The sequence below is a fragment of the Pseudophryne corroboree genome, chromosome 8, assembly GCF_028390025.1.
Source record: "Pseudophryne corroboree isolate aPseCor3 chromosome 8, aPseCor3.hap2, whole genome shotgun sequence".
Taxonomy (NCBI): domain Eukaryota; kingdom Metazoa; phylum Chordata; class Amphibia; order Anura; family Myobatrachidae; genus Pseudophryne; species Pseudophryne corroboree.
In genome coordinates, this window is record NC_086451.1 from 361,087,795 (window position 1) to 361,101,947 (window position 14,153).

Below are 14,153 nucleotides of genomic sequence, written 5' to 3' on the forward strand. Positions count from 1 at the left end.
CCAGCTTAACTGAGCAGCGCCCAGCCGGGCAAAGTGTAGCAATGTTCCAAATGCAGGGGAAGTTTAAGTGAGATGATTAGATCGCAGGCTGAATCATTCACCGACAGCTTGTAACAAACGGCTGATAGCAATGAGTATTGCGCTCCTTGGGACACTAGATGGTCAACAGTGGCCCTTCTGTACCCTCAACGCGTTTCTCCACACCTCAGGCGGCTTCTTCAAGAGGCAGAGTGTTCTTCTCTGAGCACAATTTTAATTCTTTTATACCTTGTCCCATTATAATCATTAGGAACAGGTGAGTATGGAGGCTCAACAGGTGCATTAGAATCTTAGCCTTCATACACAGATAACGTGTCACAGAGTTTTTGATTAAACATGGTCAATTTAAAAAAACATTTTAAATTAAATCATAAGACTGTCAATTTATCATAAATAAAAATACATTTCTGTTATGCGGACAGAATCACTATGATCCCATAAGGTTGAAGCCATACTAAAAATCTTTCTAGCAGCTGTATAATTATAATTTAATAATCTCCAACACCTAAGTGGGGGAAAGGAATATATGAGCGTGTGTGCACATATGGTGGGTTAAGTACTCAGTACTATTGATAGCATAATTATAGTGGACATTAAGTTTGTTATATCTTAATTTTATTCTTTATTTATGAACATTCATTATAAGAAATTTTATCATAAATCATGTGTAAAAGCATATCTACATATCACATCCATTCATATTGCTATCTTTATGCGCTCAGACCTTAGTGTTATAACATGGGACAATATAAACTACAGAGAAACTTAGCATATATAAACATGTAGAGAGAGAGATGTATATATATTTTTATAATTTTGGAGACTAATGCCTTCATCATATTAGCATATAGACTTATATTCATTCCTATAGTCTCATAAGAATAGGTAAATGAGAAAAGCAATGTACAGAGAAATCCTGCTGCAGTGCGTGCACTTGAAAGAATATTTATCGTCATTGCATTTTCTTTATATACATTGTATGTTGTAACCGCAAAATATGACAAATATATTTTATAGGCACTGTATGCATAAAGGGATGTCCACATTCTGCATACTTCTGTTTATAGTCATGTACATGGTTATGGTCAAAGTTTATAAATAAATGATGCACGGAGCCAAACTTTCATTAACCACTCGTGTGCCCATCTTGTCCACCCGGCACACATTGAGGTGTAAGCCTTCATTTCACTCTCAGATGTACCTGTGCAAAGTGGAAGTGGTTCAGGTCTCTGCACTGTGCTGCCATGATGTTCCGCTGCGCACATCACCATAGAATACCATAGCTGCCCAACACTGTACCGTGCGAGAGATATCAGCAATGCTGCTGGCTGTAAAGTCACTTCACCTTTCTTGGTGGCCATGAATTGACTTCTCCTTAAAGTGCGTAGAGGTGACAGAGGTAAACTCTACAAAAGTGTAAACCCCACATCAAACTGTTACACTTGCTTGGTTTAGTTTCACGAACGCCTTTTATGAATCCGTGTCCTTATTGCATTTGGTACTTTGCATTTTTGGAGCTTGGTTTTACTTTGACAAATCGCACCTGGAAATGTGACTTCATTGACGTGCAGCTAGCAGGGTGCAGTACCATCTCCAGCAGATCCCAGCTGGTGCAAAAATCAATTCCTTATGTGCTTGGTAATTGTTTCTGTTCCATATAGTTACAGTTGTATTCTCTCATTCAGATGATATTATAAAGCTTCAAAAGGAAGAGTCAGATCTTCAGTCCTCATTGGCCCAAACAGGACAACCTGGCAGAACCAGAGGCACCAATTTCCAAAACAAGAAACTCTTTAGAGTTCCACCAAGAAATCAACGAGGTTTGTACCAAACATTGCTTCTCTCGGCATGTACTAGGGTATGTACAGTAGTTACTGGGGCATACGTAATAGGGTCGGAGTTTGCTGGAGGTGCGGGATGACGGTTGATCTCAGACTTTTTTTTAAAAACCCATCATTTACAAGGCATGGTTTTTTAAATGATTGCCAATTTAACCACTTAACTGACTATTTCCCCCCCCCAAAAAAAATCGCTCAGAATTTTTTTTTTTTTTTTTAATGAGTGAATTAGGTGAAGAACATGAATTTAACCTTATCCAAAATGATTTTGGTTAAAAAAAATAAAATAAAAAAAAAATTCCCAATTTTTGTAAAAATGTTTTTCCCAAACATCGGAACATCGGTCGGCACCATATGAAACATCGCGACAGTCGCAACTTTACTTTTGACAGTGGGGGACAGCCGCCAGGTACACAGCTTGATTTACATTTCCCAGCGGCTGCTATTGGCTGTAGCCGCCGAGTTGGGGGTCCTGCCGGGCTAATCAATCAGCAATGATCTGCAGTACGGCAAACATGGGGGGAGGGTGTGGGAAGGCAGAGGGACCTGCCTGTCTCTCTGAAAGCAGCAGCTGAGGGAAGTTTCTCTTCCCTGCCGCTGCTAACACTTTTTATCTGACTGGTCGCATCCTGTGCGACCAGGTCAGATAAAGCTCTTGCTAGTGTGGTCGCATCTGATGCGACCATGCCAGGCAAGTGGTTAAAAAATCCTCCGAGTTTGGCTGCTATCCGGCACCGCGGGCAAACTCTGACCCTATTACATATGCCCCACTGTGTCAACATTCAGAATGTCAGCACTGTAGTGTTGAATTGTTGAGAATGTTGACCTATTTGGGCATAATATCATCATGTTCATAGTGACATCATTGACGATATGTTAACATATTCAAAATGTCGACATTATGCAGATCTATATTATGATGGTTAGGGTAGCAGTACTGTCTACATATAAAATGTCGACATTCAGAATGTCAACTTCATGTACGTCACCCTGTAGTAAAAGAATGCTGTATATGTATACAGTACATGTGGTATTTTGTTTGGGGCATGTCATGCCCAAATAGGACAAAAAGAATTACTGCTTATGCATATGGAAGTAATGTAGGAAATAGAACTTTCCAAGCAATATTCCTTACCGTGAGAATCTCCTATGATGATATTAATTTAATGAGTGTAATAATATCTAATATTTTACAATGTGCTAAATCTGCTAGGACCTGGGAGGCCTAATCCCGGATTTAAACAGCAAAGGTTTCCTGGTGTCGCTAGCAGAAACAATTCTATTGGTCCAGTGACTCGCCGGAGAGCTGCTACATCGCTGAATGGTGTGAGCCCCCTCAATCGGCTAAGTGTAAGAACACTGGTAAGATTCAATTCACATGCGCTTTTTTTGTTGTTGTTTCAGCATGATTATTGTGCAATAATATCTTGATTCAAACATCTTTTAACACTCCATTGCTCACCTTACTTGGACTAGCCCCAAACAAACGAGTCGTGTATCTGTCAGACTAGCATTGGAACCCAGAAAGTGTTCTAGGTTCCAATGCAGCAACACAATTGCTACCACTTATAGTCCTGGTGCGTTAGGAACCTGGTTTCTACAAAATAAATTTTCCAAGATACAGTGTTAGAGAAAACTAGGGTCAGGATGTAATGGAGTGTGAGTTTTTAGTAAAAGTCCAGCCCGAACCTTCTCGCACATTAGAGGGTGCAAGTTGGTGCAGCAACTTGCACAGTGTAATAAACTGTGAGTTTTTAAGCTCAAGGCTACTACACTGTGCGATGTAGGGCAAGATTTTTTTCTTGGTTAAACTTGCACCTTGTAATGCGAAGTTTTGACAGAAGCATACACATCATTGAGATCCGTACTTGCTGGGACCTGTAGTTCCACCTGTAAAAGACTATATTCTTTTTTTTGTTTTACACTTCACTGCTATCCACTTGGCATCTACCGCTGGGCTTCAGCCCCGGCCCTGAAGGGGGGGGGGGGGGGGGGGGGGGGGGAAGTCCCCTCTTCCTCAGGGTTCCCTGGCCAGGGCTGACTAGTTGGGGGGGTGGGGAGGGGGGATTCTATAGCCGCAGGGACCAGTATAAACATATAAACATGTCCCCATGGCTGTGGCATTACCTCCCAGGCTAGTGGGACCCGTTGCAGGGTTAAAAAACACGAGGATCCGCCACATCTCTTCTCCATCCCCCCTCCCCCCCAATGGTTTTTGGAACCAGGACCAGTCCAAGAGCCCGGTGTTGGTTGTGGAAATACAGGGCAACCCTACTCCTGTTTCTCCTACATTTATGCAACCAGGACCGCTCAAAGAGCCCGGGGCTTGTTATGCTTTTTTTTTGGGGGGGGGGGGGAGCATCGTATTACATTGCCCGGGTTGTATTTGTGCAATAGCAAAATATCTGGATGTGCGTTCTGAGATTGCAGGAAACATACGAGTTTGCATGTTCCCGCACCGTATTACATTTGAGAGTTCGGCAAAATGTGCGAGCTTAGCGCTAAACTCCCATTTTTTGGCAATGGCATTCAATATGCATGTCTCCATTTAAGTTTCTCAGACGCCAAGAGTGCCACACCTGCCTATCTACATACATCCTTTTATGTGTGGGCACCCGGCGCAGCATATTTATAACAGGGAGAGCCGGACCTGCGTTTTATTTATATATATATATAATATATATATATATATATATTGTCAAAGTCGAAAAATATCGTGATTCACAATGCCTTGTACTAACCCCAATGCACATGCCCGCTGCTCGTGCACCCACTCCCCCGTGCGTACGCATCCCCTCAGGTTGCGTAAGGGATGCTCCGACGTCTCCTGCGCATGGAGATGTGTATTTACGGCGGAGTTTGTGAGCGTCTAGCGAGCAACTCGATAGCAACATATTTAACCTAAATAGTGTGTTTTATAGATAGTATTTCCCTTAACAATGTCAGAAAGTATGTATAGTGTAAACGGTTCTTGGACAGAGAAATTCCTCTTTGCATGATATGAAGGGTCAGACAAAGGTAGAACGGTGATGTCTAGTATCCAGCTGTAGAGTATTTTAAATGTAACATTTCGGTGTTGGTTAGGAAGAGATTGTTCGCTCCTGCGTATAGTTATGTTTAAAAGTAGTTTAGAGACATTTGCTGTATTTGCTGTTCATTATCCATGCGGCGGGAATCCTGAGGATGCCTCCCACCTGAGCAGTTGGAGAAAGACACAGCCCACCTGTTCGAACCCACCTATGACCTTTTGTTATAATGCAGAGACACATTCCTGTGTCCAATGAACTATAAGATTATAGGGACAATTGTATTGTTACTGTATGTTGTGTATATAAAGGCCACCATTGCTGGACCAGCACTCACTCTCTATACAAAGGTTTTCACACTGAAGGCGGAGGGCTGGTCCAGGACGCGCTTGCGAATCATTCCCACGTGTGTAAGTTTCTCTGTAGCCATTTTGTTATTCTTTATGTACGCCATTCGTTCTCATTTTGTTATCCTTTAGGTGTTTGCCATTTTATTCTCTTTGTGTTTATTCTGTTTGCGATCGTTAGCTATTGTTCACATTTATTTCTTGTTATTCTGTTTAGATATTGATGTTAGGTCTGTAGTGTATAAGCTGTAACTGTTTTTCCCCTTTTTTATACTAAAGTATCTTCTACGAAGGTGTTGGAACCTTACCAGGTCTTGTGTGTTTCACCAGTTATTGTAAAGGGTTTTCTGAGCGTCTCAATCGCTCAAACAGCTTTCATATTATCAAGGTCAATAAGCGTTACATTGTGGTAATATTACAGTACTAAGGTTTACAGTATAAGCATACCCTTACAGTGTGTTGTTAAACAAGGTTTCTCTGACGTCCTAGTGGATGCTGGGAACTCCGTAAGGACCATGGGGGATAGCGGCTCCGCAGGAGACTGGGCACAACTAAAGAAAGCTTTAGGACTACCTGGTGTGCACTGGCTCCTCCCTCTATGACCCTCCTCCAGACCCCAGTTAGAATCTTGTGCCCGGCTGAGCTGGATGCACACTAGGGGCTCTCCTGAGCTCCTAGAAAAGAAAGTATAATTTTAGGTTTTTTTTTATTTTCAGTGAGATCTGCTGGCAACAGACTCACTGCTACGAGGGACTAAGGGGAGAAGAAGCGAACCTACCTGCTTGCAGCTAGCTTGGGCTTCTTAGGCTACTGGACACCATTAGCTCCAGAGGGATCGAACACAGGGCCCGACCTCGATCGTCCGGTCCCGGAGCCGCGCCGCCGTCCCCCTTACAGAGCCAGAAGCAAGAAGATGGTCCTGAAAATCGGCGGCAGAAGACTTCGGTCTTCAACAAGGTAGCGCACAGCACTGCAGCTGTGCGCCATTGCTCCTCATGCACACCTCACACTCCGGTCACTGATGGGTGCAGGGCGCTGGGGGGGGGGTGTGCGCCCTGAGCAGCAATATTAACACCTTGGCTGGCATAAAAAAATCACAATATATAGTCCTAGAGGCTATATATGTGAAAAATACCCCTGCCAGAGATCCATAAAAAAGCGGGAGAAGTCCGCCGAAAAAGGGGCGTGGCTATCTCCCTCAGCACACTGGCGACATTTTCTCTTCACAGTGCAGCTGGAAGACAGCTCCCCAGGCTCTCCCCTGTAGTTTTCAGGCTCAAAGGGTTAAAAAGAGAGGGAGGGCACTAAATTTAGGCGCAAATCTGTGTATTATAGCAGCTATAAGGGAAAAATCACTGTGGGTAGTGTGAATCCCTGCATTATATAGCGCTCTGGTGTGTGCTGGCATACTCTCTCTCTGTCTCCCCAAAGGACTTTGTGGGGTCCTGTCCTCAGTCAGAGCATTCCCTGTGTGTGTGCGGTGTGTCGGTACGGCTGTGTCGACATGGTTGATGAGGAGGCTTATGTGGAGGCGGAGCAGATGCCGATAAATGTGATGTCGCCCCCTGTGGGGCCGACACCAGAGTGGAGGGATAGGTGAAAGGTATTAACCGACAGTGTCAACTCCTTACATAAAAGGCTGGATGACGTAACAGCTGTGGGACAGCCGGCTTCTCAGTCCGCGCCTGCCCAGGCGTCTTAAAGGCCATCAGGGGCTCAAAAACGCCCGCTACCTCAGATGGCAGACACAGATGTCGACACGGAGTCTGACTCCAGTGTCGACGAGGTTGAGACATATACACAATCCACTTGGAACATCCGTTGCATGATCTCGGCAATGAAAAATGTGTTACACATTTCTGACATTAACCCAAGTACCACAAAAAAGGGGTTTTATGTTTGGGGAGAAAAAGCAGCCAGTGTTTTGTTCCCCCATCAGATGAGTGAATGAAGTGTGTGAAGAAGCGTGGGTTCCCCCGATAAGAAACTGGTAATTTCTAAAAAGTTACTGATGGCGTACCCTTTCCCTTCAGAGGATAGGTCACGTTGGGAGAAATCCCCTAGGGTGGATAAGGCGCTCACACGTTTGTCAAAAAAGGTGGCACTGCCGTCTTAGGATACGGCCACTTTGAAGGAGCCTGCTGATAAAAAGCAGGAGGCTATCCTGAAGTCTGTATATACACACTCCGGTACTATACTGAGACCTGCAATTGCCTCAGCATGGATAGTGCTGCTGCAGCGTGGTCTATTACCCTGTCAGGACAGGGATACTATTTTGCTAACCATAGAGCATATTAAAGACGTCGTCTTATATATGAGGGATGCACAGAGGGATATTTGCCGGCTGGCATCCAGAATTAATGCAATGTCCATTCTGCCAGGAGGGTATTAGGGACCCGGCAGTGGACAGGCGATGCTGACTTTAGAAGGCACATGAAGATTCTGCCTTATAAGGGTGAGGAATTGTTTGGGGGATGGTCTCTGGACCTCGTATCCACAGCAACAGCTGGGAAGAAAAATGTTTTTACCTCAAGTTTCCTCACAGCCTAAGAAAGCACCGTATTATCAGGTACAGTCCTTTCGGCTTCAGAAAAGCAAGCGGGTCAAAGGCTCTTCCTTTCTGCACAGAGACAAGGGAAGAGGGAAAAAGCTGCACCAGACAGCCAGTTCCCATGATCAAAAATCTTCCCCCGCTTCCTCTGAGTGCACCACATGACGCTGGGGCTCCACAGGTGGAGCCAGGTGCGGTGGGGGCGCGTCTCGGGAACTTCAGCGACCAGTGGGCTCGCTCACAGGTGGATCCCTAGGTTCTGCAAGTAGTATCACAGGGATACAAGCTGGAGTTCGAGGCGACTCTACCTCAAATCAGCCTTGCCTGCTGCCCTCGAGGGGAGGTAGTACTGGCGGCAATTCACAAGCGGTACTTCCAGCAGGTGATAATCAAGGTACCCCTCCTTCAACAAGGACGGGGTTATCCATTCCACAATGTTTGTGGTACCGAAACCAGACTGTTCGGTGAGACCCATTCTAAAATTGAAATCCTTGAACACTTGTATACGAAGGTTCAAGTTCAAAATGGAATCGCTCAGGGCGGTTATTGCAAGCCTGGTCGAAGGGGATTACATGGTATCACTGGACATCAAGGATGCTTACCTGCATGTCCCCATTTACCCTCTTCACCAGGAGTACCTCAGAATTGTGGTACAGGACTGTCTTTACCAATTCCAGACGTTGCCGTTGGTCTGTCCCCGGCACCGAGGGTATTTACCAAGGTAATGGCCGAAATGATGATACTCCTTCGAAAAAAGGAAGTTATAATTATCCCGTACTTGGACGATCTCCTTATAAAGGCGAGGTCCAGGGAGCAGTTGTTGGTCAGAGTAGCACTGTCTCGGGAAGTGCTACAACAGCACGGCTGGATTCTGAATATTCCAAAGTCGCAGCTGGTTCGTACGACGCGTCTACTGTTCCTGGGTATGGTTCTGGACACAGAACAGGGACAAGTGTTTCTCCCGGAGGAGAAGGCCTAGGAGTTGTCATCTCTAGTCAGAAACCTCCTAAAACAAATACAGGTGTCGGTGCATCAATGCACGCGAGTCCTGGGAAAGATGGTAGCTTCTTACGAAGAAATTCCATTCGACAGGTTCCATGCAAGAATCTTCCAGTGGGATCTGTTGGACAAGTGGTCCGGGTCGCATCTTCAGATGCTTCGGCTGATAACCCTGTCTCCAAGGGCCAGGGTGTCGCTGTTGTGGTGGCTGCAGAGTGCTCATCTTCTTGAGGGCCGCAGTTTCGGCATACAGGACTGGGTCCTGGTGACCACGGATGCCAGCCTTCGAGGCTGGGGGGCAGTCACACAGGGAAGAAACTTCCAAGGACTATGGTCGAGTCAGGAGACTTCCCTACACATAAATATTCTGGAACTAAGGGCCATTCAGGCTAGACCCTGCTTCAACACCAGCCGGTGCTGATCCAGTCAGACAACATCACGGCGGTCGCCCATGTAAACCAACAGGGCGGCACAAGAAGCAGGATGGCGATGGCAGAAGCCACAAGGATTTTCCGATGGGCGGAAAATCATGTGTTAGCACTGTCAGCAGTGTTCATTCCCGGAGTGGACAACTGGGAAGCAGTTTTTCTCAGCAGACACGACCTCCACCCGGGAGAGTGGGGACTTCATCCAGAAGTCTTCAAAATGATTGTACACCATTGGGAAAGGCCACAGGTGGACATGATGGCGTCCCGCCTCAACAAAAAGCTAAAAAGATATTGCGCCAGGTCAAGGGACCCTCAGGCGATAGCTGTGGACGCTCTGGTAACACGTGGGTGTACCAGTCGGTGTATGTGTTCCCTCCTCTGCCTCTCATACCCAAGGTACTGAGAATAATAAGAAGGAGAGGAGTAAGAACTATACTCGTGGTTTCGGATTGGCCAAAAAGAGCTTGGTACCCAGAACTTCAAGAAATGATCTCAGAGGACCCTTGGCCTCTGCCGCTCAGACAGGACCTGCTGCTGCAAGGGCCCTGTCTGTTCCAAGACTTACCGCGGCTGCGTTTGACGGCATGGCGGTTGAACGCCGGATCCTGAAGGAAAAGGGCATTCCGGAGGAAGTCATTCCTACGCTGATTAAGGCTAGGAAAGATGTGATCGCAAAATATTATCACCGCATATGGCGAAAATATGTTGCTTGGTGTGAGGCCAGGAAGGCCCCAACGGAGGAATTTCAACTGGGTCGTTTTCTGCACTTCCTACAGTCAGGAGTGACTATGGGCCTAAAACTGGGTTCCATTACGGTTCAGATTTCGGCTCTGTACATTTTCTTCCAAAAAGAACTGGCTTCACTGCCTGAAGTTCAGACTTTTGTTAAGGGAGTGCTGCATATTCAGCCCCCGTTTGTGCCTCCACCGTGGGATCTCAACGTGGTGTTGGATTTCCTGAAGTCGCATTGGGTTGGGCCACTTAAATCCGTAGAGCTAAAATACCTCACGTGGAAAGTGGTCATGCTGTTGGCCTTGGCGTCGGCCAGGCGTGTATCAGAATTGGCGGCTTTGTCATGAAAAAGCCCTTATCTGATTTTCATATGGATAGGGCGGAATTGAGGACTCGTTCCCAATTCCTTCCTAAGGTGGTATCAGCTTTTCATGTGAACCAACCTATTGTGGTGCCTGCGGCTACGTGGATCTTGGAGGACTCCAAGTTACTGGACGTAGTCAGGGCCCTGAAAATATATGTTTCCAGGACGGCTGAACTCGCTATTTATCCTGTATGCACCCAACAAGCTGGGTGCTCCTGCTTCTAAGCAGACTATTGCTCGCTGGATCTGTAGCACGATTCAACTTGCACATTCTGCGGCTGGACTGCTGCACCCTAAATCTGTAAAAGCCCATTCCACGAGGAAAGTGGGCTCTTCTTGGGCAGCTGCCCAAGGGGTCTCGGCTTTACAACTTTGCTGAGCTGTTACTTGGTCGGGTTCAAACATTTTTGCAAGAGTCTACAAGTTTGATACCCTGGCTGAGGAGGACCTTGAGTTTGCTCATTTGGTGCTGCAGAGTCATCCGCACTCTCCCGCCCGTTTGGGAGCTTTGGTATAATCCCCATGGTCCTTACGGAGTTCCCAGCATCCACTAGGACGTCAGAGAAAATAAGATTTTACTCACCGGTCAATCTATTTCTCGTAGTCCGTAGTGGATGCTGGGCGCCTATCCCAAGTGCGGATTGTCTGCAATACTTGTATATAGTTATTGCCTAACTAAAGGGTTATTGTTATGAGCCATCTGTTAGTGAGGCTCAGTTATATTTCAGAATGTGAAATCCAGGCGCAGCATTTAAATTAGAAATTTAGAGAAAGAAAAAAGACAAAATATAGGAAAATACCGGACTGAATAATATAAGCGCATTTATTTACCACAAAAATTAAATTAAAATTCTTTATGAACACAATAAATCATATATGGAATCTATTTCCCATGTTAGTCCATCTGAGTATAAATAGATCCACACAGTCACAGCCTAATCGGCTTAAAATGTCCTGGGACCTGAATTCCTTGGCCACAAGGGCTTCCAATATATAAAACAGTGTTCTTTATGGATAAAAAAGTGGTGTACTCTAAAACGTCACACTAAGGTCCCATCATTTGTATCTTTGGCAGTTAAAATAGGACCATATACACCCGATATGTTGACAGAGTTATTCCGGATCGTAGTAGGTACTATTTAAATTTCCTGTTAGCAAGACGTATTACAGGTGTACCTTCTGTCCTTTACTCCGTCTGCCGGCTCCCCGCCTCCGTCTCCGTTCAGACTCCCTCCTCGATCATCTGGCCAGCCGCCGTCTCCCAGAGCCTCAGTGCTCCTTCGTCCTGCACTGCCGGTGGGCTGTGGAACGCACCACTCTGGCTTCCGGTTTCGCGGTCCGTGGCTTCCGGGGGTGTGAGCGGGATGTGAGCGATCAGCGTTCACTCGGGTGATTGACTCTGGATGCAGCTTCAACGCGTTTCCCCCCCTCAGGGGCTTCGTCAGGGATAGCTGCAATCCCAATCTATGTACTTTTATATATGCTAAATCCAAGCCTTAATTGGACTTAATCATTCAATTATATTATATCAGTTATATTTCATACTGTTAACTGGGTATAATATCACGAGTTATACGGTGTGATTGGTGTGGCTGGTATGAGTCTTACCCGGGATTCAAAATCCTTTCCTTATTGTGTCAGCTCTTCCGGGCACAGTATCCTAACTGAGGTCTGGAGGAGGGTCATAGAGGGAGGAGCCAGTGCACACCAGGTAGTCCTAAAGCTTTCTTTAGTTGTGCCCAGTCTCCTGCGGAGCCGCTATCCCCCATGGTCCTTTCGGAGTTCCCAGCATCCACTACGGACTACGAGAAATAGATTTACCGGTGAGTAAAATCTTATTTTACAGTGTGTCATTCAGTGAGCGTCAGCGCCGCTAGTGTCTCACTCTCATGGCACAGCGTCCGCTACGCCAACAGCGTAGCAGTACGGTACTCGGGCCGCCTATAGCGTGCTCGATACCAAGCGTAAGCCCGTGAGCGTACGTGCCGCTCGTGCGTCGCGCCCATGGTTTAGCGTCTGCTACGCTAAGTGCGTACCCTTACAGTACTCCGTGCGCCGATTGCGTACTAGTCCATAATAAGTATATAGCTTATGTTCAAAGGTAAATAATTGACTCTTATCAATTGGGGGCATCGTCCGGGCCTCCTCATATCCGCAGCCAAGTGGAACCAGGCAGACTTTTATCCATCAGCAAAGGGCGGGAAGGTAGTATTCCGTGTGTCCGTGTTTATGGTTGGGGATACGGTAGTGCTGATTAGATAAGCGTCTGCTCCGCTTGGTTTGTAGGGATGCTGGTGGGATCCGGAACCGAAAGGTAAGAACGTTAAGCTATTGTCTTTTTAAACTGTTTTAATTTCTGTTTGGTGCAAATTGCATACGCAACACACACACACACACACCTGTATTTTCACTTGTGTATTTTCACATATCTACTTTCCTGTTTGCCATTTGCATTGATAACGTGCTGAGAAAATTTGTTGCTATTTTAGTTAAAAGTAAAGAGTAATACTTAAGGGAGTAATTGTAAAGCACGCACACAGCCTGGCCTTGTTGTAAAGGTTGATACAGATGAAACTGTGTGTAGTGTTTGGTAAGCGATTATAGTTAAATATCGTTTACATTTATAGAAGCGTGTTATTTGTGTTACTGCGGACGTATCCGGCCTGTGTACACGTGTCTCTCACCGAGTGCGAGTCAAGCGTACGCGACGCAATGGCCTACACACGTGGCGTAAATTACGCAACGTGCGTACAGATACGCCCACTAGATACGAATCACACGATAGCATTGTTTTAGTAAGGCGATATGGAAGCCTCGAGATAATAACACAATTTCTTTCAGTTTCCTAAAACTAGTTAAAAAAAAAAAAAAAAGATCCTTCTCTTGCTGCATCTCCTCTAGGATTAACCTGTGTTACCTGAATGAAAGTAATTTTCTGTACAGAAAAATCAAAGTATATTTGAAGTGAAAGAAGCGTGTGTATGCAAGTGAATTTTTCTTTGGGTGAACCTTGAGAAAAATCGGGATCTCGTAGAAGTACACCCGTGAAGTGAAGCACGTGGTGGCGTGGGAGGCATCTCACGTTAACAGTGAAATAAGGTAAAAGGAGCAAGTAGTGTTACAGCAGACCAGAAGGTCGCTAAAATCAGAAATCCGTTAAAAGTACCTATACGAAGTTCTGAAGACCCTGACTTAAGAAAAGTCAGAGGTAAGTGAGCACAACCCAGAGGGGGGTTGGCGCAAAACCCATATAGGCCCGTGTTGAGAATACGCTTCGGCTGAAGGTTTCGCAGCCTAAACAACCGATTCCGCTGGTCGTAAGGCGGATAAGTAATAGTTACTTATACGGAGTGCGACTGTACCGCACGTAATTGTGTGCATTAGTTGGTTACCTTGATACCCATTCAGTTTTTGTGGGATCATAAACGCTATTTGTACATTCTAACGTGATTTCTCTGACGTCCTAAGTGGATGCTGGGACTCCGTAAGGACCATGGGGAATAGCGGCTCCGCAGGAGACTGGGCACAACTAAAAGAAAGCTTTAGGGGTATATGCAATTGCGGTCGAATTCCCGAAATTGTCGAATTTCGGGTCATTTTCGACCAAAAAAAAAAATCGCCTATGCAATTCAGTGCTTTCCGACCAAAAAACGGACTTTCAAAATTCGACTTTTTGAAATTCGAATTTTTGCAAATTCGACTTTTCTGCAATGATACAAGTGCTGCAATTCGACCAAAGCATATTCAATTCAAGTTTGGAAATTCGACAGCAGTGCTTTTAGACAGCAAATTCGTCATTTTCAATCCGCCACACTTTGGAGGGTGAAAA

General features: G+C 45.6%; 1 protein-coding gene across 2 annotated transcripts in view; it reads left to right on the forward strand.

Annotated features, from left to right (window-relative positions):
* The window catches only part of LOC134949132 (UAP56-interacting factor-like), a 170,293-nt gene that overhangs the window by 62,686 nt on the left and 93,454 nt on the right, over positions 1 to 14,153 (forward strand). For both annotated transcript variants that reach the window (XM_063937540.1, XM_063937539.1), the window contains 2 exons: positions 1,725 to 1,859; positions 3,091 to 3,239. In XM_063937540.1, coding sequence (XP_063793610.1) covers positions 1,725 to 1,859; positions 3,091 to 3,239 — 284 coding nt within the window. The remainder of the gene's footprint in view (positions 1 to 1,724; positions 1,860 to 3,090; positions 3,240 to 14,153) is intronic.